This window comes from Labrus mixtus, chromosome 4 (assembly GCF_963584025.1).
Source record: "Labrus mixtus chromosome 4, fLabMix1.1, whole genome shotgun sequence".
NCBI classification, from domain to species: Eukaryota; Metazoa; Chordata; class Actinopteri; order Labriformes; family Labridae; genus Labrus; species Labrus mixtus.
This window is the reverse complement of record NC_083615.1, coordinates 30,621,343-30,647,749: the sequence shown is the minus strand read 5'-3', so window position 1 is coordinate 30,647,749 and position 26,407 is coordinate 30,621,343. Positions and strand designations below refer to the sequence as shown.

General features: G+C 39.3%; 1 protein-coding gene and 1 non-coding gene across 2 annotated transcripts in view; one reads left to right on the top strand and one right to left on the bottom strand.

Annotated features, from left to right (window-relative positions):
* Positions 1–23,918, top strand: part of hydin (HYDIN axonemal central pair apparatus protein) — a 76,446-nt gene extending 52,528 nt beyond the window's left edge. The window contains exons 43-87 of the mRNA XM_061036995.1: positions 23–179; positions 1,834–1,974; positions 3,060–3,257; positions 3,390–3,590; positions 3,880–4,103; positions 4,195–4,377; positions 4,839–4,958; positions 5,045–5,204; positions 5,375–5,547; positions 5,659–5,857; positions 6,014–6,107; positions 6,326–6,419; positions 6,620–6,788; positions 7,346–7,428; positions 7,621–7,776; positions 9,032–9,119; positions 9,948–10,161; positions 10,822–11,061; positions 11,170–11,314; positions 11,516–11,711; positions 11,873–11,981; positions 12,955–13,194; positions 13,336–13,478; positions 13,645–13,863; positions 13,956–14,116; positions 14,668–14,753; positions 14,951–15,179; positions 15,369–15,563; positions 15,657–15,783; positions 16,095–16,260; positions 16,555–16,702; positions 16,893–17,094; positions 17,196–17,417; positions 17,585–17,754; positions 17,878–18,076; positions 18,839–18,991; positions 19,072–19,242; positions 19,526–19,635; positions 19,883–20,105; positions 21,004–21,377; positions 22,036–22,186; positions 22,270–22,500; positions 22,601–22,825; positions 23,020–23,301; positions 23,468–23,918. Of these exons, the coding sequence (XP_060892978.1) occupies positions 23–179; positions 1,834–1,974; positions 3,060–3,257; positions 3,390–3,590; positions 3,880–4,103; positions 4,195–4,377; positions 4,839–4,958; positions 5,045–5,204; positions 5,375–5,547; positions 5,659–5,857; positions 6,014–6,107; positions 6,326–6,419; positions 6,620–6,788; positions 7,346–7,428; positions 7,621–7,776; positions 9,032–9,119; positions 9,948–10,161; positions 10,822–11,061; positions 11,170–11,314; positions 11,516–11,711; positions 11,873–11,981; positions 12,955–13,194; positions 13,336–13,478; positions 13,645–13,863; positions 13,956–14,116; positions 14,668–14,753; positions 14,951–15,179; positions 15,369–15,563; positions 15,657–15,783; positions 16,095–16,260; positions 16,555–16,702; positions 16,893–17,094; positions 17,196–17,417; positions 17,585–17,754; positions 17,878–18,076; positions 18,839–18,991; positions 19,072–19,242; positions 19,526–19,635; positions 19,883–20,105; positions 21,004–21,377; positions 22,036–22,186; positions 22,270–22,500; positions 22,601–22,825; positions 23,020–23,301; positions 23,468–23,677 (7,981 nt within the window). The 3' untranslated portion in view covers positions 23,678–23,918. The remainder of the gene's footprint in view (positions 1–22; positions 180–1,833; positions 1,975–3,059; positions 3,258–3,389; positions 3,591–3,879; positions 4,104–4,194; positions 4,378–4,838; positions 4,959–5,044; positions 5,205–5,374; positions 5,548–5,658; positions 5,858–6,013; positions 6,108–6,325; positions 6,420–6,619; positions 6,789–7,345; positions 7,429–7,620; positions 7,777–9,031; positions 9,120–9,947; positions 10,162–10,821; positions 11,062–11,169; positions 11,315–11,515; positions 11,712–11,872; positions 11,982–12,954; positions 13,195–13,335; positions 13,479–13,644; positions 13,864–13,955; positions 14,117–14,667; positions 14,754–14,950; positions 15,180–15,368; positions 15,564–15,656; positions 15,784–16,094; positions 16,261–16,554; positions 16,703–16,892; positions 17,095–17,195; positions 17,418–17,584; positions 17,755–17,877; positions 18,077–18,838; positions 18,992–19,071; positions 19,243–19,525; positions 19,636–19,882; positions 20,106–21,003; positions 21,378–22,035; positions 22,187–22,269; positions 22,501–22,600; positions 22,826–23,019; positions 23,302–23,467) is intronic.
* Positions 23,919–26,071: 2,153 nt separating this feature from the next.
* Positions 26,072–26,143, bottom strand: trnap-agg (transfer RNA proline (anticodon AGG)). The gene has a single exon. It is a non-coding gene; the product is annotated as a tRNA-Pro (tRNA).
* Positions 26,144–26,407: the final 264 nt, after the last annotated feature.

The window sequence follows — 26,407 nt, the reverse complement described above, 5'->3', positions numbered from 1 at the left end:
TATGCATTTGCTTGTGTATAAGGGAGCTAAAGCGAATAGAGAAAGAGAAGGAAGAAAAGAGGCTGCAAGAGGAGATGCAGAGGTTGAAAGAAGAAGAGCTGAAGAAGAAAAACAAAAAGTGTGGAAAGAAGGATAGGAAAGAAGTGTCTCGGAAGAAGAGCTTGCTGGAGGGAAGGAAGGTCTGTATATTTATCCCATTTCAACACAAATACAAAATAATTTATGAACAGAAATTACTTGAAAGCTCCCATAAGCACAAGCACTCACTTTTTATTACTGTGAATATGAAATGTTTATCGCTTTCTTTCCAGTCAACAGATTCACCAAATGGAGGGAGAATGTCTTCTTGTCACAACTCAAAAGAGTCTCTTGTGGACCAGAGGGAACAACATATCCCAAATGAAGGTGCACACAGCTTTAAAGAATCACACAGTTTATTTTAACATCTTGGTAAATGGATGGTAAATGGACTTGAGCTTATATAGCGCTTTTCTAGTCTTCCAACTACTCAAAGCGCTTTTACACCACATGTCACACCCACCCATTCATACCCTTTCACACACTGATGGTAGTGATGATCGCTATGTAGTATCATCCATCAGAAGTAACTAATCCCATTCATACAAGAATGGTAACAGGATAATATGAACACAATACCATCATTGATTGTTTATAGGACTTGGTGTTTAGTTGCTGACATATTGACCTTTTTGCTTCTATAGTGCATCATAGCATAGAGGAAGATGACTCACAAAAGCAGACAGCGGAGGCCAAAGAAGTACGAGAAGAGTCTCCTCAACTCACGAACAAGCTGGAAAAAGAAAAGGTAGTTTTATTGTAAACGTAATTAGTGACTTCCCCATACACCATCCTACAAGTCACTGTAAGCTGTTTTAAAACATTAGGCTTTAGATGGCAGCCTTCATGATGAAGAGCTTGTGTTCCCAATACAAAGTTTAGTTGAGTAACATCACAGTAGTTTGTGATTGAAACATTTAGGGACAAGAAAAACAAGATGTGTTGTAATGTTTAATTAGTTATGTGTAATGGGGATTTTCAAAAAACTGAATCATGTTATAAAACATGTTGACAACAAAGTTAATAGTTGTGTATGACAGCAAGGGAATAATTAACAAAAAACTTCCAATGTCTCAGCTGTCTGCCGCAGTTAAAGAGGATATATTATCCCCCTTCTCCACCTTTTCAGACAGTCCCCTGTGGTCTAAATTAAACATCTGTGCTGTGCCTTGGTCAAAATATAACATGAATCAAGCACCAGAGGAGGTTTGTGACCCTGTATAAACCAGCTTTCTCAGAACGCTCCGTTTTGGTGTGTGTGTCTCTTTAAATGCAACGAGGACCCCTGAGTTTTCCCCGTAGGCATCACTTCTTCGCTAGCGAGAATACAAATGGCAGACCTAAGCTAAAGTTTGGTTCTCGGCTGGGGATGGAGTCCATGGTGGAGATACCAGGGGAGGGGAGGGTATTTATTTACCAGAATCCCACTGTGACATCACAAGGAGAGAACATTTGAAACTGAGCACTTTTCTCTGCGTTGTAAGACTTATGCAGACCTCAAACAAAGGACTGGATGGGTTTATTTCACATTTTGTGGGTTGGTAGACACTCAGGTTACCAAAATATATGTTCAAAAACACTGTCAAAGTGGCTTTTACATAATATGTCCCCTTTAAAACTTGTTAAATAAGTGATTAAAGGTAGTTTTAGTCATATTATATCTTACATATGGAATGAGCCTCACACAATTGCTGATTATTTATGTTATCTTCTTTTTGTGTCAACTGAATCATCCACCTCTGCTTCCCTCTCTAGTCCTGTGTGGATGAGCTACAGACTCTGTTTAGTCTGTACGAGCAGAGCCAGGAACAGGTGGAGTACACCCTGCAGCACTGGGATCGAGTTCAGGGCTGGTTACTGGTCCCAGAGACAGATGAGACTGTTCCAGAAAAACATGTGAGTTTCTTAACTAACAGTTGCATTTTCTAAATATTAAGTTAAAAACTTCATGGAAAAGTGGGAAGAAAATATGCTTCTGTATCTTCTCTTAAACTGCCTGCCATTGTCAGAATCTTGGAAGTTTTCAATAAACCTTGAGTCCCTAAACCTGTCTTCCAAACATGACATAATGGTTACTTTCAATAATAATGATTCAACATTTAATGTTGTTTGTAGATTGCTTTGCAGAAACATTTTACATGGATTTTAGATGCTTAAATAGAAAATGAAGTTAAATATAATCCATATTTAAATATGTAGTTCCCTTTACTGTATCATAATATATGAAACCATGTTAAAATGCATGAATTTGAGGTTGTTGTTTTTTTTATCACTGAATAGTGACATCACACACACAAACAAGGTGTAGAGGTGTGTTGTATTTCAATTTGTCCAAAAGAGTGCAGGGAAGCTAGTCCTTTATGGAGATGCTTTTTCCATTTAAAAGAAAACATCAATTTTCACAACACATTTTGAAGGCAAAGTCAAGCTGATGGCAGTCATGCTAACTTGACTTTTACATTGTAAAGGTTACCTGTTATGCTAGCAGCTAAAGGGATCTAATTGCACCTTTCAAGTATAGATTGTGCTACAGGAAGCTGTGTAGACTAATTAATACATAGATGAATCTTCCCAGCAGAGTTCTAGTTCAGATTAAAGGTGTAAACTGCTTATTTCTTTTGGATTTTGACGTGTGCATTCATCTATTTCCAATGACATATATTAAAGGGAAATATGAAGATACCTCTTTTTATGTGCTGCTTTACTTTACAACATGATTGTTGTATTATTACTACTAAGCAAGATTTTAATCAATGAGGGTGCCGGTAGCCTAGTGGTTAGTTTGCATGCCCAATGTACGGAGGCTATGGTTTTCTAGGCAGGAGGCGTTTGACCTGTGGTTCATTTGCTGCATGTCATTCCCCACACTCTTTTTCAAATTTCTGACTCGATCCACTGTACTATCTCTAATTAAGGCATCAAAGGCCACAAAATAAAACAGAATTCAAACCATTTCGTTTATCTCTGCCCTGTGTACATAGACCCCTGTCTCTAAGAGGAGCAAGAAAGCCAATAGTAAGGCTTTATCTCCCATGCCATCACCAACTGAAGCAGACAAGACTGGAGACAGTGTGTCGGCACAGGACTTCATCCCTCACATTGTGCTAAATGTAACAGGGAAAGACTATCCAGGTGCTACAGAGCTGCTTAATGGCAGAATCCTGCCTCCACTAGTTGAGGTACGGCATTACTGATATTTCTGTTATTATTGTCGGTATAGTTACCTTAATGTGTCTTCCCAAGGTATAACCTATCCCTTGGTTTTCCATGTGTTTATCATCACCACTTTTTCTCTTTTCTGTTCTTGTTAGGTGTTAGATGATTTAGGGTTGGGACCCAGTGGGCCACCCATCCCTCCTTCCACCACCTTGTCGATAGTTCCATTCCCCAAAAACAGGAAGCAGTCAAACAGTCAACTCATCTGTGACTGTTTCACCTTCCTTGCTACCTCTGGGTTGGATGAACAGGGTGAGGAGGAGAAGGATTCAGAGGATGATGTACAGGTTGTAAAGGTAATGGTTCATTTAGCCCTCCTGTTTTCACATTTCACATGTTGTTGGCAAAAAAGCATAAGTATATGATGGTATGACGATCTTACAAAAGAAAGCTACATATTTTATCTTAAGAAGTGGCAGTTTTGGAGGGATTTTGGATTACATTCTTGGCTCATAATTAACTCTTTTATAGTCACACATGTTAATGTTTACAAATTAGTACAGTAAATAAAGGGAAAAGTATGTTGTAATATGAACATCACAGGTTTTTAAATCCAAATGATGTTTGTGTTTTTTCACGTTACAGGAGGAGACATCTGTTAAAGGCCGCGGCAAGGGCAGCAATAAGGAGAGTGCATTAACCAAGGACAGGGATAAAAAAGGAAGAGAGAGTCAGAAGAGCAAGAGACGGCCTTCAGCCAAGACAAAGGGGAAACCCTTACGCTCCCCTCAGCTGCAAGTCTCCCCTAGATCTAGCAGCACTGGACAGGATCAACTACAAGGGAACTTGGAGCTTAAACGCAGCCAGAGGTAATTGAAGATAAACACAGGCACATTGGGCTTTTTTGCCTTGTTTTTTATTTACAGAGTTATTTTGTTTTTGGTATGTATTTTTGTGCAGCCTGACAACATTTCGCTGGGTTGTACCTGCCAACGGTACAGTGGTTCTGAAGATCTGGTTCTACCCAGAGTCCCAAGGAAAATATGAGCAGATCTTCAACTTTGAGCTTCTCGGGACCCAGAGAAACTACCAGCTGCTCTGCAGAGGACTGTGCACCTATCCCTCCATCTGCAAAGATTACAAGTCAGTCAGTTTCATATTGCTATTCAGTAATACAAAAAGGAAGAGGAAGGGGTATTACCACACAAAAATACTTACTACTTAAAAATATACATCTGTCTTAAATATACTTTCAATATTAATATGCGCAATATATCTTTATTGAAGCCACCCAGAAGCTACAATTTTTTTTTCATTTTTAGGTTTTAATCTTTAACACCTTTTTTAACAAGTCACTTAACAGGCAATGATTAAACAAAAGCACACTGCTGTAGGCTGGAGAGTTGAATACGTACTCAGCTGCAGCATATTAAACAGTATTTAAACATACCGTTCCTGCAATGCTCTCTCTTTGGTCCCTTTTCATACACAGGAGTGACTTCTTATGGAATAAGAATCATTCTTTGATGTTTCTTTGACATCAAAAAGAAATTACAAAACATGTCCTCCTTTGAATTAACAGTAATCATATGTGGTTTCTCCAGGACTCTTTTTGCTCTCACTAAGAAGGTGCAACAGATGGAAGAAGGGCTCCAGAAGTCATATGTCATAAAACCTGGATACTTTGAGTTTGGACCTTTGCTATGTGGCAAGACCAGAGACAGGTGAGAAGTGAAACACGGGCAGTGAGTGGCCCAGTATTTATGTATCACTTGTTTTTACAGATTCACATGTGTCTGTGTTTTTACAGATACAAAGAAAATCGGTATCCAGAAAACAAAGAGAGACTTTTGATTTATAACAACTCAGGTACAGAGGCTGAAGTCGTGTTCAGTTTCCAGCATGATACCCAAGCCACCACGTATTTGCTCGACCCCCCAACCATGACTCTCAAACCTGATCAGAAAAAGGTACAAAAGCACAGTCTACTGACATTGTCTTAACCTACTGTATAGATAGAGATAATGCATGTGCCTGCAATAGCTAAATGAAATATCATATCAAGAATGTTTTGGTGTCACTTGAAGTAATTCAAAGTATGGTCAGTAGCATCAGTACTTCTGTTCTTCTGTCATGTTAGGAGTTGACCATGTGGGCCTACCCAACAAAAGTTGGACAAATAAAGGACAGCCTAGTGTGCAGCATCAAAGACAATCCAGAGCCTGTCATCATAAACCTCTCCTGCTTAGGTGTTAGGCCAGAGCTGGAGCTGGAGTGCAAGCAATTTCACTTTGACAGGATTTTGCCCCACAGGTAGAAAAATCGAACCGTCTGAATGATATCAGTAAATATATAAAGTGAAGTGTCTCTCCCTTTGACCTTTTTCTCTGCTGAACTTACCCTCTTCCACCCTTCTCCCTTTAGGCGGGACAGCCGTAGTTTAATAATGCATAATAAGTCTGCTCTGCCTGTATCCTGGAAACTGCAGGGAGTTGAGGAGTTGAGGGATGAGTTCGCTGTGCCACAGGATCAGGGTGTCATCTCACCTAACTCCTCCTTCTCCCTGAGCTTGCACTTCAGGGCTCAGAAGCCTGTCTTGATTAAGAAGATCTTACGTCTAGAGGTAGAGTTAAACTATCAAATACACATGTAAAAAAAATCTAAATCAAGTCAAATGAATATACATAGAGCATAAACAAAGAGATTTATTTAAGATTGTATACTGTATGTCAAACTGGGTATTTTACTTTTGTACAGAATGTGTTGTGTTTTGCTTCAGGTATCTGATGTGGAGAAGATTGTAGGAATCCTACAAACTGAAAATATACAGGTCTCTGCTGAAGCCTATAATATAACTCTGGACATCTCACCAGGTAGAAACTGAGAGAGCTTATGAACATTTCATTAAAAATGTTAAAGCATTTTCTCTAACTTGTATGTCTCATCATAATGGACATAAATACTGATGTGATTGAGCTGCTGCCCTAAACTCACTTAGTAAAAAATAATTTTCTTGATGTAAAATGCATGAAAAAAAGTATACCTAGCAGACTTACAAACTATAAACTAATCAGAAAGTCTTATTCCCCAGATGGCTGCTTAAACTTTGGAACAATCAAAGTCTTTGACGAGGCCAAACTGACTCTAAGGTTGAAAAACAAAGGAAAATATGAAATAGCCTACAAGTAAGTTTGAACACTCAGTTTTTCTTATTTACCAAATTACCCAAACTTAAATGATAAATATTGCAAATTGCCATCAGTTCATTTATCTTACCACAGCACTTATGAAGCTCACAGTCAGAGATGGTATGATAAGTGACCATGCAAAGCACAGCGGTCTTCTATCAGTACAATCACAAATTCAATTATTTTCTTTCCACAAGGTTTACGTGTCAGCGGACTGACCCGGCCCAGCCGAACCTAGACTCCATGTTTACGGTGTCCCCTCAGAGTGGATCTCTAATGCCCCACCAGAAGCCAACAACAGTGCAGATCACCTGCAGGCCTACTACAGAACTCTTACTGAAAGATGAACCTGTCCTGCCTTGTGAGGTCTGATCCATACACTGGTCTCAAAAAATTCATTCACATTATTTAAAGTGTCCATGGATCTGCTATAGGGTAAAATAACAGTTCAAAAACAGCAGTATTTAAACAATAGGACCATATAATATACTCTACATAGATGTTAATACCAGAGAGTTAAATAATATGAACCTTTCCTGACAATATATAAAAAAACATTTTACATCAATTGTACTTTATGAATTCTTAGTATTTAATACATTTTAGCTTAACTTTATGATTAAATATGTCTGCCTAAAGGAAATCAAGCAGTTCTAAAGATCACTTACTGAAATAAACTACAGAATATTCTTCATTAACACCATTATACACAACAGTTTGCTGTTGGTCTAGCAGTTAAGAAGAATCCTACATAATCACAAAAACCCTTTGTTATTTATAGATGTATGCTTTGCTGCATGACTCTCCATCCCATAATGCTTTTTTTTTAGTGTCAGCTGTAACTGTCCAAAGAAGGCAAATGCAAAAAAGAAAAAATCAGAAAAGAACATTCATATTGAGTTTCAGTTTTTTGTTCTCTGCAGGTGATCGAACCAAACATTGGTAAGGTCGGAGAAACCATAACCATCTTAGCCATCAAGGTTTCTGTCCAGGCTCTCTTCTGCAGGTTAAGACTTGATTTATTCTGCTTCCGTTGTATAATTCTCATTAGTCTCTGTTCAGCACTGAATTGCTGAAAAGTATCTTATCCTCTCATCGTATCATCAAATTATGAAGACTTCATTATTTTGTCAATAAGAGGCCGTTCTAAAATTCAGCCTCAGCGCTAATTAGGAATTTCTGTTCGTTTTTTTCTCAGGTACAAGATCACACCTGCGTGTGACATGAACTTTGGTCCACTGGTCCAAGGCTGCAAAAAAAGCCAGTTTCTTACTATTGAGAACACTGGAGTCTTTGAGACCCATTACACCATCTCTCGCATGACTATGGAGCCTGCTCCACCAGGAAAGCCAGGGTAGGAGATCAGAACACAGATACAAAAAAGATACAGTTCTCCAAAAAAATGAAAATGTATAAGGAAAATTGTTAATAAAATGGTGAGTTTATCCTGGGTGTAAATTAGAAACAGCTTGGTATTTTGTATATATTTTTTTATTTTGTATAAATAATATGCAGTGTTATCACAATGCACGATCTAACTGCCAGCAGAGGGCGGTTCCAGCCTCCACTTTGTCAATACATTTCTGAGAATGTAAATCTGATGGGGTATTTTCCCTTACATTTAAGACACCTCAGTGTTAATGTCTATAAGATGACATTCAGCAGTTATGGATGACATGTGCTTCCTTTACCTGAGTAAAAGTATTACAGTCATATAGATTTATTTCTCTCTAAAGGAAAAGTCCTCTGCTCAAAATATAGATTGATGAAAGGTACATATAATTGTCTGCTAGATTTGAAAATGAACACTACTCATCTCAGAGTCACCGCCTCTTAAGCTTGGCTCAGACTACAGGAGTTTAAAAATCCTACCCGATTTTCAAATCAGTTGGCATCACACACTTCAGGAGAATCTTAAAAGATATTCTTCTCCATAATCTCAAGTATGCGCACAATACAAGATTTGAAAATCATGACACATCACATAAGGATTTTAGTAAGATTATCGTCCCCAGCAGAGGATCACACCACCTCACCTGACCTCACGTAAACAATGGAGCCAGTGCTGGAATTTGCGATTATAATGCTCTGTGCAGAGAGTCCAAGAGAGGGTGAAGAAATGTCTGGGGAGACGCAGACAACATGTATTGTCTATTCTTCAGCAAGAGCTAGAGTAAAATTGAAACCGTCATATGCATTACAATTGTCTGGTGCACCTGTGCGGGTTGTAACTTGCCGGCAGGAGTTCCTTGTATCTTGGAATACAAACTGAAACCTGCCATTAATAGCATTGCAACAGCCTGCAGGCACATCTGGCTCCTAAAGGGAATGAGCTCTGACACTCTGATTGGTTTGATTCATGTAACACCTATGTATAATAAAGCCACATATTCCTTCCTCTTCATGCTCTGCGCTTGGCTCTGGGCCCGGATTGAGCACTGCAAAATATAGACGGTCACGCCCCAAAATTGCAGTGCATCATGTACTTTAGACAACCAATTTATACTACTGCCAAATAGGGCCAATAGCCTTCAAAATGCTTTTTCCAGCGTTACTTTGTGTTTTCTTAAAGATGTTGAAATAACATTGTGATTGTCCTGGTGTTCTAGTGAAAGGGGTCCAGGTAAAAAGATGCTTCAAGAGAACCATTCAGGGAGGCCCGCTGGTGCCAGTTGCAGAGACATGAGTCGTACTCAGGTGAGAGACAGTTAGCAGAGATAACAACCCTCACAATGCCAGTTCAGTTATTCAGTTTTTCATTTGGACATTTCACTACATTTTTGTCTTTCTTAGAGTTTGTAAGAAAGCTCACAGGCCATAGCTCCCATCTTGTGTGTTGTTTAACATTCTCCGGATTTTTTTCATTCTGCTCACAAACATTAAATGAGTTCAATAGGTGCGTTAACTTTTATTACAAAACAACCATGTTTTCATTTATGTCTGCTTGTTTCAAGCTTGGAAATGTTAGAGTGAAACTAAACTATAATATTTATTATAAATAATCAATTAAAATCAGCTTAATAAGTCTAGGTGTTTAAAATATTATTACATTCCCAAACATGTTTTTTCACCAGAAGCATTTTATGTTATTAATGTTCACAATATTATTATGTACCTTGATGTAATGAGTTCCAACTGTGCTTTCAAGCAAGGCTGCAAAGGTAAAAGTCAGAAATGTGTTCAAATTAAATTGTAAAATATACAGAAGACATTTTGACTGAAAAACAAAAACTTTGAAAGTTCATTTAGTGTACATGCTATTTATATCAAATGTAAAAATGAAACCTATCTTGCTCTAGATTTCCATGTCAGACATTTTGTTTTTGTTATCAAATATTCTTATCTGAAAAACACATTATTATTATTATTATTATTATTATTATTATTATTATTATTATTATTATGTAAAAAAAAGATGCATGAAAAGCAAAATATAATCCACATTTCGATTTATTTTATTCAATTTAAATATTTGTCTACTTTTGATTCTAGTTATCCTTGTATCCTCTCTGATCGTCCTATGTTTCTTCCCAGAATCGCCCCACCATAGGCGCGTTCTCAGTGTCTCCGTGCACCGGAACACTGCAGCCTGGGTCTCAGCAGGTGGTGATTGTGGACTGTCCTGCTGATCAGCTGGGTAACTGGAGCCAGTTTCTGTACATTGACATCAGTGACCGTGACCCCTCAGACCAGCCTGAGGGCATACAGTACAGACTGATGGCAGAAGTCTGCAAGCCAGGTGAAAGCTTATTGTGTCTTATTTGATTGATGCTACTGAGAGGAGTTTTTAATGGTTATGAAACAGACAATGATGCCTCTTTTTAACCTAAAAATGCAGAAAAAACATCAGTGACAAGAATGATTATTTTTCTTCATGTTTAATACCTGAAAAAAATTCCATGGGGTACGTGTCACACAAGTCAGTTAATAGCAAACTGAGGAAAAATGTAATTCTCAAGCAAATACCTGTATTCACAATTAGTGATACATTTGGTTGTGAAAAGACAGCATGATTCTATTTAAGACAAATAATAATTAAATGTACCCATGACCAGAGCAAAGAGATAAGAAATACCATGGCAAAATAAAAGACGAACCAAAAGTTCCTCACAGGATAATGAACCTGACCTAAGATATTTCCATTGCTAAGTTCCATACATTTCATAAGATTGGATTTTCCCTTTAATCAGTAAGACAGACATGGATTGTTTTCTAGAACAAAACAGTTCTCACTGCTGCTTTCATTTCTATGCAATGTGATGTCAAATCGCTTTATCTGAATAATCAGAAAGCTTTTGTAATTTGAAGGCTATATAAGAAGGAAAAAGTGGTAAACCATCTTCATCAAGTGCTATTCCTTTGACTTATCTGGCTCTGTTCTTTTTGCTGTGACTCCCAGGCATTGCTTTAGATACAGCGTCTATCTTTGAAGAACACCATCTGTGTTCCAACAGCAGTCAGCTCTCCTCTGAGCAGTTCTCTAATGCTGAAGGTATTTATGTCCGAGATGAGAACAAATTCTTTTTCAACAATGTCCTGGTTGGGCGAACTGGTAAGGCCTGCTTCAAACTCACCAACAACAGCAAGGTGCCCTGTATGCTCAACTTGGCCATCCGGTATGTTTCTGCAAAGGTAAATCATGTAAACTACATAGATAAATCTAAGGATATATGAAGATATAAGGATCACTGGTTCTAGCTGAAGGTTGTTAACAGGTCCAACTGATCCTTCATTTCCTTACAGACACCCCGTACCATGAAGTGTTTTGATTTGTCTGCTACAACACTGAGCATTCCCAGCCAGTCACACTTGTTCGCCGAGGTCACCTTTACACCACAGACGATGCAGCTCTACAGTGCTGTCTTTGAGGCTACTATAGAGGGAATCAGCAGGTATACAAGTCTAATCTGTGAATATGAGCTTGGTGTTCTCTTTGCTGTTTGTTCCATTATTTGTCAAAGTCATCTTTGTTGTCAATTTTTCCCATACGTGCTGGACATTCAGAATTCAAGAATATTGAAGGACAGTATCCCCTCTTGCTTTACCATTCAGAGCAAGACCCACCTATTCTGTTTTTATTTGTGCTCACCCAGAATGACACCGACATTCAAGAGCAAGGTGCTGGAATTTGACCTAATGGGAGAGGGAAATCTCCCCAGTATGTGTGTGGTACGCCCAGCTCTGAGGAACAACCAAGGAAGCCCAATGCTGCACTTCAGGAGGGTACTTGCAGGACGAATACTTACCCTTCCTCTGGTGTTGCTAAATGATGGAAATGTTCCAGCTAAGGTGAGAACAGACATTTTCTTTTAACATTTCTTAATCAAATAACATATTGACATACTTTAAGAAACCCCTCCAACCATCACTATGAACATCCTCTCAGAGACAAAATGCAATAGTGACTGTACACCTAAATGAGCAGCGATTTTGTAATCCTTGTTGTGTAGATCCTGGTGGACATGCTGGATAAACATCAAGTGTTCACCCTCAGACCTGCACCTGGCAACACTCAAAGCTCTGTTCACTCCACAATGATCGAGGGCTCCACACATTCAGGTAAATCATCAACCTGTAAGACTCTCCGCTGGGAGGAATCTCTTCTTCACTTAGAAAAAAAGTTCTTAGCCATTGAACAAAGGTCTGTGTTATAAGGTGTCACTGTACTGTTTACATTGTAGTGCTTATGTTTGCTTACTGCTCAGTAGAAGAAATTTAACAAACCCTATACTTCCCCTCTATCCACCCTACACTGTGGCATAGTCCCTCTGTCACACTTGCAAAATTAACAAAATGAAGTCAACTGTTTTTTGTTTTTTCATTTCATTTTCAGTGATTAACCCATTGAGATAGACATTGCTATTTCCCTCCAGATTTATCTTTTAAACTCCACTGGTTGACAGGGGAGAGTTGTATTTATTTCACTACTTTCTTCTTTCTTTACACTATAAAATGTGTAGTTTATTCAAACTCAAGAATCAATGTGAACTCAAATGGCATTACTTGATTACTCACCTCAAATGGCTCTATTGATTTTTTCATGATGAGTGATCATTTAAAAGTCCCCTAGACCTGCGACCAGACACTGTTTTGTAGAACCGTTATAATTTCCCTTTTCAAACAGTGGCATCACTCAGAGAGATTTTAGAGGTATTTTGTTAATACCTTACATTCAGGCCTCACATTGTAGAATTGTGCAATGGAAAACAGCTCAATTGTATTCATACCGTATCGTAAACTGTTGTCAATTATTTATTGCCACACATGTCATTTTGCCACTTTTGTAGTTTTTTATCACAACTGATTGACCCTGGCGTTGAATGTAGCTTTGTGCTGCTGCTGCAGCTGCTGCAAAGAAACAGCCAGATGAAACACATCATTTTTAAAGGAAGTATTAAAAAATAGCCATTCATAATAAGATGCACACAAGCATAAATTGAGGAAAAATACATTAAAGAATTACTCAACATGAGCTTTTATCTGTTGATTGAAGTATATTTTAATGCTATCACCATCTCTCTTCTTTTCACAGAGAATCAGTTGGTGCACAGAGCCAGCCTGAGGCTGAAGGTTAACGAGCGTGCAGAGTTTGATGTCAGTTTTTGCTCTGACAAGACCCTGAGTGTCAAGGCCAAGATGTCACTGCAGGTGGAGGACAACCAGTACAGCAACATCATAATAACAGTGACAGGAGAGGCTTACCAGGAAATTGTCTCACTTGACAACATCAGCAGGCCAATCCAGGAGACAGATCAGGAAGATGAGGCGGGAGGTAAGACTAGAATACAGGGTAGGAGAAAAAGCTTTAAGCGTAGAATGTAGTAGAAATATTGGCAAGCTCTAAGTTTTGTCTTTAATCAAAATGGAGTCTTTTCCTGAGTTTTTTTTTTCAAGGTCTTTTTGTCTCATACAGGTTATTATGAGGAGCTGAATCTTGGTGACTGTCATGTAGGCACTCCCCACCAAGAGAGTTTCACCATGACCAACCACAGCAGCAGCAAGGTTGTGAGGTTTGAGTGGCCCCCTGCTGGACCCCATGTCTTCTTTTCACCACAGGTAAAGAATTAAAAAAGAACATTAGCAGCTTTAAACTTTCTCATTGAACTGTTTGTAAAGAAATGCTAAAACAATACAATTTTAGCTTTAAAGTATTACATCTTAACCTTTTCCTCAGATCATAATTTGCTGTATGCGATCAAAAATAATTTGCGTTTTCTTCCAGGTGGGTCACCTTCATGCTGGTTGCTCTAAGGAAGTGACTGTCACGTTTAGCTCCAATCAGCCGGTAACTTTGACCAGCCAACCAATGAAATGCAAGCTTTGTCAGATTGAGTTCCAGCAGCCTTTAGAGCAGGTGGCTGACTGGGACGACCGGCAGAGGACAGTGAAGTGGCTGAATTCGACCAGGCAAGAAACACCACAGCAGCCTGTTAAAAACAAGGTAAACATGTTGAACATGACGTGATTGTGCTGTTAAGAAAGAGTAACCAGTTCATAATGCAAGTCGTAAAACATTCACATGTTTGCATGCAGGTGATTAAGACAGATCCTGAGCCCTGCTACGTCGTGGTTGACGGCTCTCAGTGGGAGATGGAATTGCGTATCACTGCAGTTTGTGACTATGTGAAGTTCAGCTGCAAAATTGACACTATTGATTTCAAAGATACCATGCTGTACCAAACCAGGCTACACCAGTAAGTCCTGATCTGATTATATGAAATAAAATCAACAGATTCCATTAACCCTAAAGGATGTATCACTTTAGCTTTGATCAACAGACTCCAGTGTTTCCCCTACCATTATATTAGGGGAGCAGCCCTAATATATATTTTTTAGATTTATTTTTGGTCTTTTTGTGCCTTTATTGGTATAGTGGATAGAGTCGGAAATCAGGGAAAGAAGTCATTTAGGATACCTTTCCAATAGAACAGGACAGCTGTCATTCTAAGTAATGCATGAACACCAAGATTCCTTAAAATGGGTTGTCGGCGTCCGTCTGCCCCCCCCCCCCCCCCAAAAAAAAAAAAAAAAAAAAACTGTAAACCTAGGGGAAAACACTGGACTCAGAATCAAAATCCAGCTAATCCAGAGCTACACATTACACACATGCTTTTTATACTTGAGTTAATAGAGTGGTCACAATAATGTTGAGTAAACACTAATAACTTTTTTAAAAAAGGTATTGATATTAAAATGTTATGTATATATTTATTGGCTGTCTTTGTGTCTGTCTTTATATGTGCAGACTGCCAATAGTGAATCGAGGCGCTGTCAAGCTGGACTTGACCTGGAAAGTCCTCATGGATCCTAGAAACAGTGGGGACCAAGGAGGTACGACAGTAATACTACTGTATATCATGTAGTCAGCTTGTTAGCGTTTAGTTTGACCTTATAAAGCAACATAAGTGTTTCTTGCAAAGCAATAATGTTCCAATTTTAACTTGAACATACTTTTACGTTTTATATGTGTTTTGATCCTTTTCTAATGAGGTAACTTTGTGCATGTGAACATGTTGTGTATATAACAGATGGGAACCTCACCTCTCGACAAGGGAGTAGGTCAGTGGGAGTGGTAAGTGGAGCCCGTCCCTCCAGCGCTCTGGCCAGTGTGATGTCTCTGATGATAGGGAATCCTGAGCTTTCCCCCATCAGTATTGAACCCAGAATAGGGGCCATACCGCCTGGTGCTACGGAACATTTCAGCATTCGCTTTTCACCTCTGGAGGTGGCTCAATTTCAGGGCAGCCTGATTTGCAGGTACAGTAAATTGCACTTTAAATTGATATTCAAACAAGCGAATAATATAGCCCAAAGCTAAAAATGTGAAGAGCAGCATATATGGAGGTGTTGTGCTGTAGGAGATGCCTGAAAGGAAGTGAAAGGATGTCTTTTTCAGAATCATAACACACACTTTTTATTGTTCCTGTCTGTGTACGTCTCTTTCAGTATTCCCAACTTGCAGGAAAGTGATCAGGCTCTCTGTATCTCGGTGAGTGGCCGCAGCCTGTTTCCCCACTACCACTTTGACTTGGAGGATTCCAACTACATCAACTACCGCCACCCTGAATTAAGGGCCCATCTAGAACCTAACACCAGGGTCATAGAGATTAATGCGGTTGGCTTCTCTGCCCCATCAATAAGGTGACAAAGAGAGATGAGAGGGGTTTTTTTTAATCCCTATCAGTGTAAACCCTAACATTGGAATGTACTTGTTTTGTTGTGGTCACTACACAGATGTTTTAACGTGGTGAACCCAACCAGTAAGCCTTACTCTTTCAAGTGGAGGTGTGAAGACACAGGTGACAGCCCATTTTGCTGCCTCACCCCATATGGAACCATCATGCCTGGGAAGAAAGTGGAAGTAAGAATCAAATCAGACAGTCTTTACACCTGTACTGTCTTATATGTACAAACATATGCCATCCTGTCCTCGAGTATGGCATCTTGCTCATCACTTCCTACCCTTCTTTATGTCAATTTGATATTCCCATTGTTTTATCACTCAATATGTGTCCCCTTCTACCCGTGCTCTGCTTTCTCACAAATAATTTTAATTTATTTCATTCTGCTTCCTCAATTTCTGGCTCAACTTTCCTGTTCTCATTTCCCATCCACTTTTCCTATCTTCATTCCTCTCTTTCACCCTCTTTTTTTTGTCAATGTGTGTTGCAGATGCGTTTTGAATATGTAGCTGAGCAACTGGACGTGGTGGAGTCATTCTGGAGCTTTCTGATTGAGACTCTGTCGTTGTCTGTCCCCTTCCTGTGTGTTGGCACTGCCAGAGAACCAGTTGTCTATCTCAACAGACCTCACATTGACTTTGGAGAAGTCCTTGTTGGTATGTAACATACTTAGATACACACATACATGTACTTAAAATGACGACATTGTACACATGTTCAGGTATGCAAGTCATGGCAAATAACTATTAAAAAGCTTTCAATACTAGTTGCTGCAACTCTGGGTTAGAAACAACCAATAATTACAATTTAAAACACCCAGTAAATAATTTATTACTCTAATGAATTAGCATGATTGAACAAAAGAACCTAATGATGACATATAAGCCTACATATCCATGTATATTCAAAGTTGTGTGTCCATGTGTCTGTTTGTTTGTTTGCCTTCACAGGTCGCGAAATGGAACAGACAGTTGATCTTGTGAATGGAGAGGATGAATCTTTCCACTTCTCTGTCCTGCAGTCATCTCTCATCAGTGACGATCAGGAGTCCACCCTCATTTTGAAGCCCATGACTGGAACATTGGAACCCAAAGACAGGTTATTGACACTTAAAATGCAACTAAATATAAAGCGAAATGCCTTAAAGAATAATAATCAGTGACAGTGTCAAGTCTGAAATAATGTGATAATGTGAAGTGACAAATCTTAAAGCTCTGTCAGGTTTTAAGGTTTCTGCACTGGATAAGGCGAAGGGAATCTGTCAATTAACGTTCACTCTTTGCTGCAGGTTGCCTTTGTCAGTATCCTTCACACCTTGCTGGGATGGCTGTGTGAGCTTCAGATTGGTTCTGAGGGCAAAGAGGAAGTCAGAGCCACTCACGTTGACAGTAAAGGCCAGTTGTTTCACCATTTCCGTTCAAGTTGAAAAGCCAGGCGGGGGTCTCAGAGAGATCAAACCTAACCAACAAGAATCTCTGGACTTTGGAGAGGTCAGCACACAGACCCAAATACTCACATGCACCATCACACAAGGGAAGTTTAATCATGAAAATCTCTGTCTTGTTTGTGTCTGTCTGGACTCTATATCTAGGTGGAGATTTTGGAGCAATCATTTGTTAATCTGATGGTGTCCCATCTGGCAAAATTCAGTCTGGGGATGAACTTTGACCTTACTGGTCCCAGCGAACTGCTTCAGCACTTGGAGGCAAAACCACAACATGCTACTCTTGAGTTTGGAAAAAGGCTACAGTCTTCACTCTTTTTCAGCCCCCAGAGCATTTGTAACCTTGAGGACGTCAGACTGAGTGTAAAGGTCAGATGCTATTGTCCTATAAGGGTTCATGTGATTTTCTAAAAAGTACAGTATATGGACTAGTTATGTTAATAAGACATGCCCCTGGCCTGCACAAATACACTTTAAACTCAATCTTTATTTGTTCTTTCTGGGTCTTTTGTCTCTCTGTTGTTTCGTCTTGTCAGGTAAAGCATGGACCAACATTTATCTTCAACATAAAAGGCAGGGCTGTAGCACCCAGCCTTCAATTTTCCTTCAACAAGTACAACTTTGGCAAGTGCTTTCTGTACAGTCCTGACACAGTGCCAGCCTCACAAACTCTAGTGATAAGCAACAAAGGCGAAAGGGACATCAGGTACAGTGGTTGTTTGTACTTTATTTCTGTTTCAACTGCATATCATTTGGTGTAAATATACTCAGGAAGCTAGACTTAAAAAGAGTTTAAAAGAAACAAATTTTATATGCTCTTACTCCTCAGTATCCAGTGCAAGTACAAGAATACCTCTTACCTGGAGATTGACTTCAAACAAGATATTTTGTCCCCTGGTGCTGTGATGGACATACCAGTCAGGTTCTATCCCCGTGAGGCTGTCCGTTACCATGACAAGCTCAACTTCATCTTAAACAGCGGTGTCACAAAACAAGTGGACATATTGGGGCAAGGCGTTGAGAGGAGGGTGAGTCTGTTACCAAGAATACCAATTGAAGGCAGGACTATGTTACTCCTGCTACAACAAGACACAAGCAAATTCATCTGTCTGGATATCTGAACAGAAAAGTATAAAATATTTTGAATTTAAAATAATCACTTTTTGAACGGAACAATCTTAAACACAAGATGGGCAAGCCAGCAGTGTGAGCATGTGTATGAATAGGATTAGTTTATACCAGTGATACTCAACCCGAGGATCTCGAGCCACATGTGGCTCATTTGGGACTAGTTGTGGCTCTTTTAGGTCCTACTTGGAGAAAAAAAGTAATTATCAGCTGTTTAATTAAGGGAAACATTATCAGCAGAAATTATTCTTTGCAAGTCATGTCACTGTGTTTCCCACACATATTTTAGGAAAGAAAGACGTTTTTTGATTGTCGCTCTTGCAGAAATATTTTTTGGTCAGTGTGGCTGAGTACCACTGCTTTATACTAACGGGCACAAAAATAATCATCTGCCTTCAGTGTATGAATCTGGTGTGAATTGGTGATTGTTACATGAAGTGTAAAATTCCTGTGAATGAAAAGAAGACGAGAAAAGTGCTACACAAGTACAGTCCAGTTTCTTTTTACTGAACCACTTGAGGCTGGCTACAGAAGTCAAGGAATCCCCATAAGATTTCATATTAAAGGGGCCAATTTAACTGCATAATCTAACACGTTTACATGGTTATCTATTACATTAGGTGTATTGTACATTTTTTAATACATGTTTCAATCTGCCCTAGTTGGAGGTGGAAGATCCCAAGCAAAGGAAAGTGAAACTAGGATCTTTGATGATTGGTCAGAAGGTGAAAAAACAAGTGGTTCTGGTGAACTGCAGCGCTTTAGATATTTCCTTTACTCTGCTGCTCAGTACAAACACACCGTTGGACCAAAAGGTAGGACACTCATGAGGACACACACAGTACTACTAAATATTATTCTCTGATCACCTTTTAACCTCCACATTTTCTTCCAGTATCTGTCGTTCAGTCCTGCAGGTGAGCTTAGCCTGAAAGCCAGAGGTGGTTCATGTAATGTTGAGATCCAGTTCTCACCAAACCAGCACATACCCCCCTTCAACGCTGAGCTGCAGGCCCAGTTTCCAGGCCTGTTGCACCCCCTGCTGACCATCCAGGGCAGCTGCAAGGTAGGCTGTGCAGTAGATTTTATCCTGATAAACCAGCAACATGTATTTCCTTTACACGCTTGAACATCTCCTCTAATGTAGGTTTATTATATTCTTGTAACATTTTTTAAATAATCTAAACATTAAGATTAGAGATATGTATATAAAACTGCTGAATGTGTTTGTAAAGGGATGAACTACAATGAGCTTAATGACATAACATTCAATGGAATTGGAAGTTTTTAAGCAAGAAATATTTTGATGGTTTATGAAGCAATGTTAACCATTACAATGTAACTGACAGGTTGTGGCAGTCCAGCTGGACCAGGACCACTTAGCCTTTGGAGCTGTTGTCCAGTGCTGCCAGGCCAGGAAAAAGATAGTTATGATGAACTCTGGGGACATTGGAGCCAGGTAAGGTTACAGTTATGTTTTCCTCTCAAGTAGTAAACCACAGACAGACATAGTGTAGCAGAAACACATTAACATACACCTAACCCCTTCTTTAGGAGTCTATCAAACAAGAATGAAGCATCAGTCTTAATCAGATTTGCCCAGAGATAATACATTTCTGTACATGATTGTTTGTTATGCTCACATTATGACCAATTCTGCTCAGATCTACTTCATGTAATTTGCTTTTAATTTATCTGTCTACAAGATTCCACTGGAAGACGGACAGTTTTCCTCCAGATCTGTCCATTGCACCAGCTAAAGGCTATATCTCTCCTGACAAGGAGGTCCTTTTTGATGTGACCTTTAGCCCCGTAGAACTGAGTAATGACACAAGATATGAGAACGTGTCCTGCTGTGTGGAGGGCTTCTCCTCTCCTGTTACCCTTACTGTGACAGGATCTTGCATCGTAGCTTCCACCAGCAAAGAGGTTTGATTGATTCCTTTTCAATCATTGCATATTTGCTCATTTAGGGTTTTGATTCCACATGTAAGGAAATGGAAATGCTGCATTACACTTTTGTGTCCTGGCACTTCAAAAATAAATTAGTTTCCAGGGAAACACTGCAGCTTCAAGTCAATCAAGGTGACATACATTAAGCTATTACACGTTATATTTCCATGGTTAGATACTTATTGTGATACCCATTATAAAGTTTGCCAATAAAAAAAGTTATTCAATGATATTTAAATAGGGATACTACCAAGTCTACTCTTTAGTTTACATTTGATACAAAAGAAAACTGGTATATTACTTTCTGTGCACATACTAAAGGCCTGACTTTACTGATGGTTAAAGTCCAGAATCAGTTCATTTGAGAGATGGATTTATGTTTCTTTTGGAACAAGCGGGCAGTCTTGACATATTAAAGATAAGTTAACATTTTGGAAAACTTTCAGTTTGTTTAAAATACTTCGTTAGCCACTTACATCTGACCAGGTGATTTTCATTTGATTCATTTTCAATTTGAATTAAATTGACGGTGATAATTCATTAGTTCTTTTTGATTCACATTTACAGTGACAGGCACTCCCCCTAGTGTAAATGCTTTTGTACTACAAATGGCTTAACCCTTATGTCTCTTTTATCCAATCTGCACATTGCGCTTTGACACCATGGACTACACTGTTCACATTATGCTATATTTTGTATATTCAAATATTTCTTTCTTTAATTTTACATTATATTTCTATATTACTGTATATATGTCTATTAGTAATTTGAGTGTTTATTGCATGGCCTTGCGGAACAGTCTTTACATTTCACTGCACATCTGTATGAGCATGTGACAAATACAAATCTTAAATCTTGAATCTCTTGTCTCTAGGTGGTGAATTTTGTTTGCCCAGTGCGTGGCTCTCACACACTGACTCTTCCAGTGTTCAACCCCACAAGCCATCACTGCAGCATCAGGCCCGTCATTGAGGGTGAACAGTGGACTGCTAAGCCCTCTGTGACCATGGAACCTTTCCAAAACAAGACCTGCAAGATCACCTACAAACCACTGACCATGACTGCTGATAAAAATAAACACTTGGGCTCAGTCTTTTTCACCTTCCCTGATGGGAGCGGTATGCTGTACACCCTACAGGGAACTGCTGAGCCTCCCAAGGCAGAGGACACCTTTCTGCATGAACTGCCAGCCAAGACTCACCACACACTGATGCTCCCAGTACACAACTGGCTCTCCAAGCAACAGCGGTAAAATCACACAATTACCCTAAAGTCTCCAGCTTCTCTGACCATATAGATCCTGTGATCATTCTTAAACTAGCAAAACCTGTGTTCTTCTTTGGTCAATTGGAGATGACAGAAACACTCGGAGCTCACCTTTTAGCTTGATATGGGTAACTTGGACATCCAGCAGTAACAGATAGAAGTTGACGTTCATATTTCGATCTATCTAATAAATGTGACGCTGCTCCTAAAATCATGCTATGAGAACAGCTAGAGTGAACCAGAACAGTAAATTTGTTGAAGCACTTGGACTTAAAGGTGCACTATGGAGTTTTGGAAGAGAAATGTGAAAGTTGGAGAAATGTACAGATTCTGTGATTAGTGCGCCTTTAAACTTACAACAAACTTCTGGGGGTCTAAACAGCTGCAGCAGATGTGAGTCATAATTACGACTGAAATCTTGTGGTACTTTGCAGCAGTTTGTGTATACACTCAGTTCTCTTAAAATATATAGTTGAGACATTTTCAAGAAAAAGGTGGCAAAAAATCATACCCTATTTAAAACTTCTGCCTTTAAAATATAAACTATATGCAAAATATAATGAGTAAATGTCAAGAGTAGAAACACAAAGACATTTTCAGGACAGATAACTAATAGTCAATAGTGTTTCTGTGTGCTCAGGTTTCGTGTGCTGATGGAGATTCTGAAACCTGACAAGACAGATGCCACAATGTCCCTCAAGGGTCTTGAATACATTGATGTCCCTGCCTTGACCAAACGGGACTACAAAATGTCTTTCTTTGCTTACAAAGAGGGGCAGTTCAACACCAAGGTTTGATCACTCACACATTTCTCTGATCAGATCGTATACATATGTCAGCACCTTGTCCTCAAACCTTTCACTCTTCTCCCCAGGTGACATTTAGTAACGTGACCTCCGGTGAGTATTTGTTTTACCTTGTAACATACAAGGTTACATCTCCAGGAGTTTTGTCTGAAATAAAGCTGGAGACAGCGGTCCGTCGGACAGCCTTGGCCACTGTGGAGGTGGAGAACCCCCTGACCACAGCTACCTGCCTCAGCACTGAGTGTAACTGTTCCGACATCAGTGCTCCAACCCAGCACACAGTGCCAGGACAGTCCAAGGTGGATATTGAGTTCATCTTTTCCTGCACTTCAAAAACAGCTGTTACTGAAAAACAGACTTTTGATGAATCTTTCTATATGTGTACATTCCTCTCTTCAGAGTTCTCTGAGCTTTGAGTACAAGCCCCTGCGTGCAGGCAGGTCTACAGCCCGGCTGACTCTCAGTAGTAATGATCTGGGCTACTTTCACTACGATCTGGTCCTCAAAGCTCTGCCCCCTCCACCTGAGAAAACTGTCCATTTCAACACTTCTCTGGGCAGCAGCCACTCTGTTCCCATTAAATTCATCAACTACTCTCACTTCAAAACTGAGTACTCATGCAAGGTAAGAAAATCATTTGTAGGAGAAGTAGTAAATATCACTGCACAACATGATCTTTTGGCTCTCCCACCTTTACTTTGTTGGTCTTATTCTTACTTATTTTACACATCAGTTTGAATTAGAAACTATACTCAGCTTATGCAATGATAATCAAGGTGTTTTATTTTGCTGCTTCATTTGTTATCTCCCACCTGCAGACTGATTGCCCGGACTTCATAGTGGAAGAGAAAGTTGGTGCGTCTCCGGGTTCCCATGCGGGGTCAGAGGCCAGCATGGAAGTTTGTTTTGAACCGCATCAGCTGGGAGAAGTAAGAGGCCAGCTCAGCCTGGCCTCAGGAATTGGGGGAGAATACATCTTTCCCTTACATGGGATCTGCCACTCTCCCAAACCACAGGGCCCATTTAGCATCAAGGCGGGTCGCAACATCACTATACCCTTCAAGAATGTGTTCCTGCAGACCACTGCTTTCTCTTTCCAGGTACAGAACCCATAAAATAAGTAGAACTAAACCACTATGAAATGAAACACAGAAAGTAACACAGTTTGTTTTTTATTTATTTTTGACTCCAGCTCCTAAAAATGCTTCAACCTGATTCGATTACTTTATGAAACTTGTTTAACCTCCTTATGCACCACGCTCCTAGGTTGACAACCCCTGCTTCACAGTCAAAGAAGTGGACACCATTGTCTCCAAAAAGACCTACAACATCCTGATCTCCTTTAGTGCCACTTCAAGAGGCTCTGCAGGGCCTTGGTTTGGCAAGCTGACCATCTCCAGCCAGCGTTCTGAAGGCCACAGCAAGCCCTGTTCTTGGGTGTACTACCTGAGGGGCTACCGCCCAGAGTCATCATAGAGCGATGTTAATGCACACTTTACACATGTAGTCGTCTGTGCACACACACCCAAAAGAAAAGCTCATGCCAAAAGAGAGTTGTAGACGGCTTATTTATTTATGCTTGAACCCTAACTTTGTAAGCCATAATAACAAACCTGGATATAACTACGTTGGTAGGTTAATGATACATTTTTACAAGTGTGAATAAAACTTCAAACTATCTGAAAATATGCTCAGGCCTGTCATTGCACAAAAGGGGAACAATTGGGGCAATTGTGTCTAATGATTTCAACACTTTTTGTCTTTTCTTTTTTTAGTTCAATAAATGACACTAGGTGTATGTGGCAAATATAGGGGGGGGGGTGCAGTGAAGTCATGTAACATTGGAGGTGGGGAGTGGAGGCTTTTTTCTTTCTCCCCCTATAGCTTCTCTGAAAGGTTAATAACAAAACAACATTTAACTTTCAGTGTTGACGCCCAATTAATATTTGTAAGATGAAAGAAACAAGCGGTGGTAAGATGTGCATTAGAACAAGGGAGACATTTTGGACTTCGGCAATAATTGTTAAAGCATGCAGGGACCAACTCAGCCTATATCCAGTGATTTGCAAACATCACTTCATGTCTTATAATTGGATTACTTTTGAGTGTTGGGATGAGTTTCCAAAATTGAAAAAAATAAAGAAATGCCCAAGATCACAAGGCCCTGTCCTGCTGCAGATAAATCTGACAAAAGCCACAGCCTGGGGTCACATTGGGTTTTAATACCAAAGATTGAGGCACAGCAGTAACAGTAACATTGTTATAGCTTCACAACCAGATTCATGAAAATAATTAAACTGTCTAAGACTTCACATTACGCACGGCTTTCAGACATTTCCAATCAAATCAGCATCCATCAACCATACATTTAAATAATAACATTATTATATAACATATGTTATTATATTGTTCAGTCTTTTGACAAAAAGTTCCTTTTTCATGCACATTCACTCGTAAACTTCAGAATGTCGTTATATGATCATCTCTTCATCAACACATTAGAAACCCCTGAGTGCTCAACAAAGCTACAGGACTTCTCATTTGTTGTGTTTTATTCCTTTAAAGGGATATTATTGTTTAAATAAAAACATAGTCCAAAAGTAAATGGCTCTCCGATATCAAGGGAAAGCGGTGACATTTTATAAAATATACAGCATACGCTTAAACCAAAATGTTTTTATATGTAGAATTTTAAAAATGTGTCTCATGAGCCAGTGTAATAGTTATGCTTCCTGCTGTGCTGCTGTCCTCTACAGTACTTAGTACACTCACTTTGATAAGTACCTCATACAACCCCTATTAAAAAAACACAAACTAAACCTTATCTACTGCAGATTTGTCACTTTTGTGCTAGAAACGCACCACTACACTTGCTGAGCCCTCCCATATTCTTTTTTTCAGGAGTCTCTTAGTTTTCTAAAATCAACATATTTTCTGTATCTGTTGCTTTTTGTTCCTACTACATATTTTTCCAGTACAAATGCTGCATTCCTATTTACTGTATTTCTGCCTTGACATGCCAAATATGTAACCACATCTTTCCTGCACAACTTTCATTCCCATTTTCTCTCCTTCTCTGTTGATGAAAAGAGTGTACCAAATATTTAATTCAGTCGCTGCAGCACTCTCTTCAGATGTTGATGACCCCTAGTTCCAAAGAGCCAGCAGACTTGTCGATGGGATGGCTCACACAGAGCAGCCTCTCAAAGCTTTGATTATCTGTCATTAATGTCTCTGCAGTCTGGCTGAGCTGTTCGGACAAAAGACATTCACATTACAAGGATAGTCCACAGTTTCCTGTCAGCTATAGTTGGATGTCCGATAAATTGCTTCCAAAACGTATAATAATGTTTGGAAACAGTACATACTGCAGCTTTATGAGCAGCTGTACAGAGACTCTACTGATGAGGAGAACTAGTAAAGTAAAATGTTATCAACAAACTGGAACACTAGAAAACATGAGCTCATTCCTTTTTTTGATATTAGAGCTTATAAACTACAGATCAGACTATTTTACAGTAAACATCCAACTACCACACATCAGTCAGTTCATATGACAATGTGACAATGTTGTTAATGTCATTTGATTGCTTTTGTAGAGAACTCAAAGAATTTTAATTTCTCAAGTAGAGAAAGATCTACTGTACGATCCATATATAACACACCCCATATCTGAGTATTTATTAAGCAGTAAAGAACTTTTGAACTCTGTAGTCACAGTGCTTCCTCCGCTGTGCTATCAGGATATTGACATGAACATATTCCATCAGGTATTGATTTATATGTCGCAGCCTTGTTTTTTGTTACTACTTCAAGAATTACCTATCAAACAGCTTTTTAATGTTTTTTGACCCCTCAGGGATTAAAACAGGGCTCGTCCAGGATTTGAACCCGGGACCTCTCGCACCCTAAGCGAGAATCATACCCCTAGACCAACGACCCGTGTCTGAAAAACATGAAACAGACGTTTATATTCCCGTCCCCTGAAGTTATAGCTCTGAAGTTATAGCTCTGAAGTTCAGCCCCTCAACTAGTGATGTGGCAGCTGTAAGACCACTGTCTGTTGCTGAACAGCGCCCTCTGCTGGGAAAACTTATCACACAGTCTCTCATCTTTACATAATACAATAACATACATCAAAACAGAGCAAAAACATTGTGTGTAAAACCACAATAATATGTAATGTAAAAAGCTTAATTAGGTATT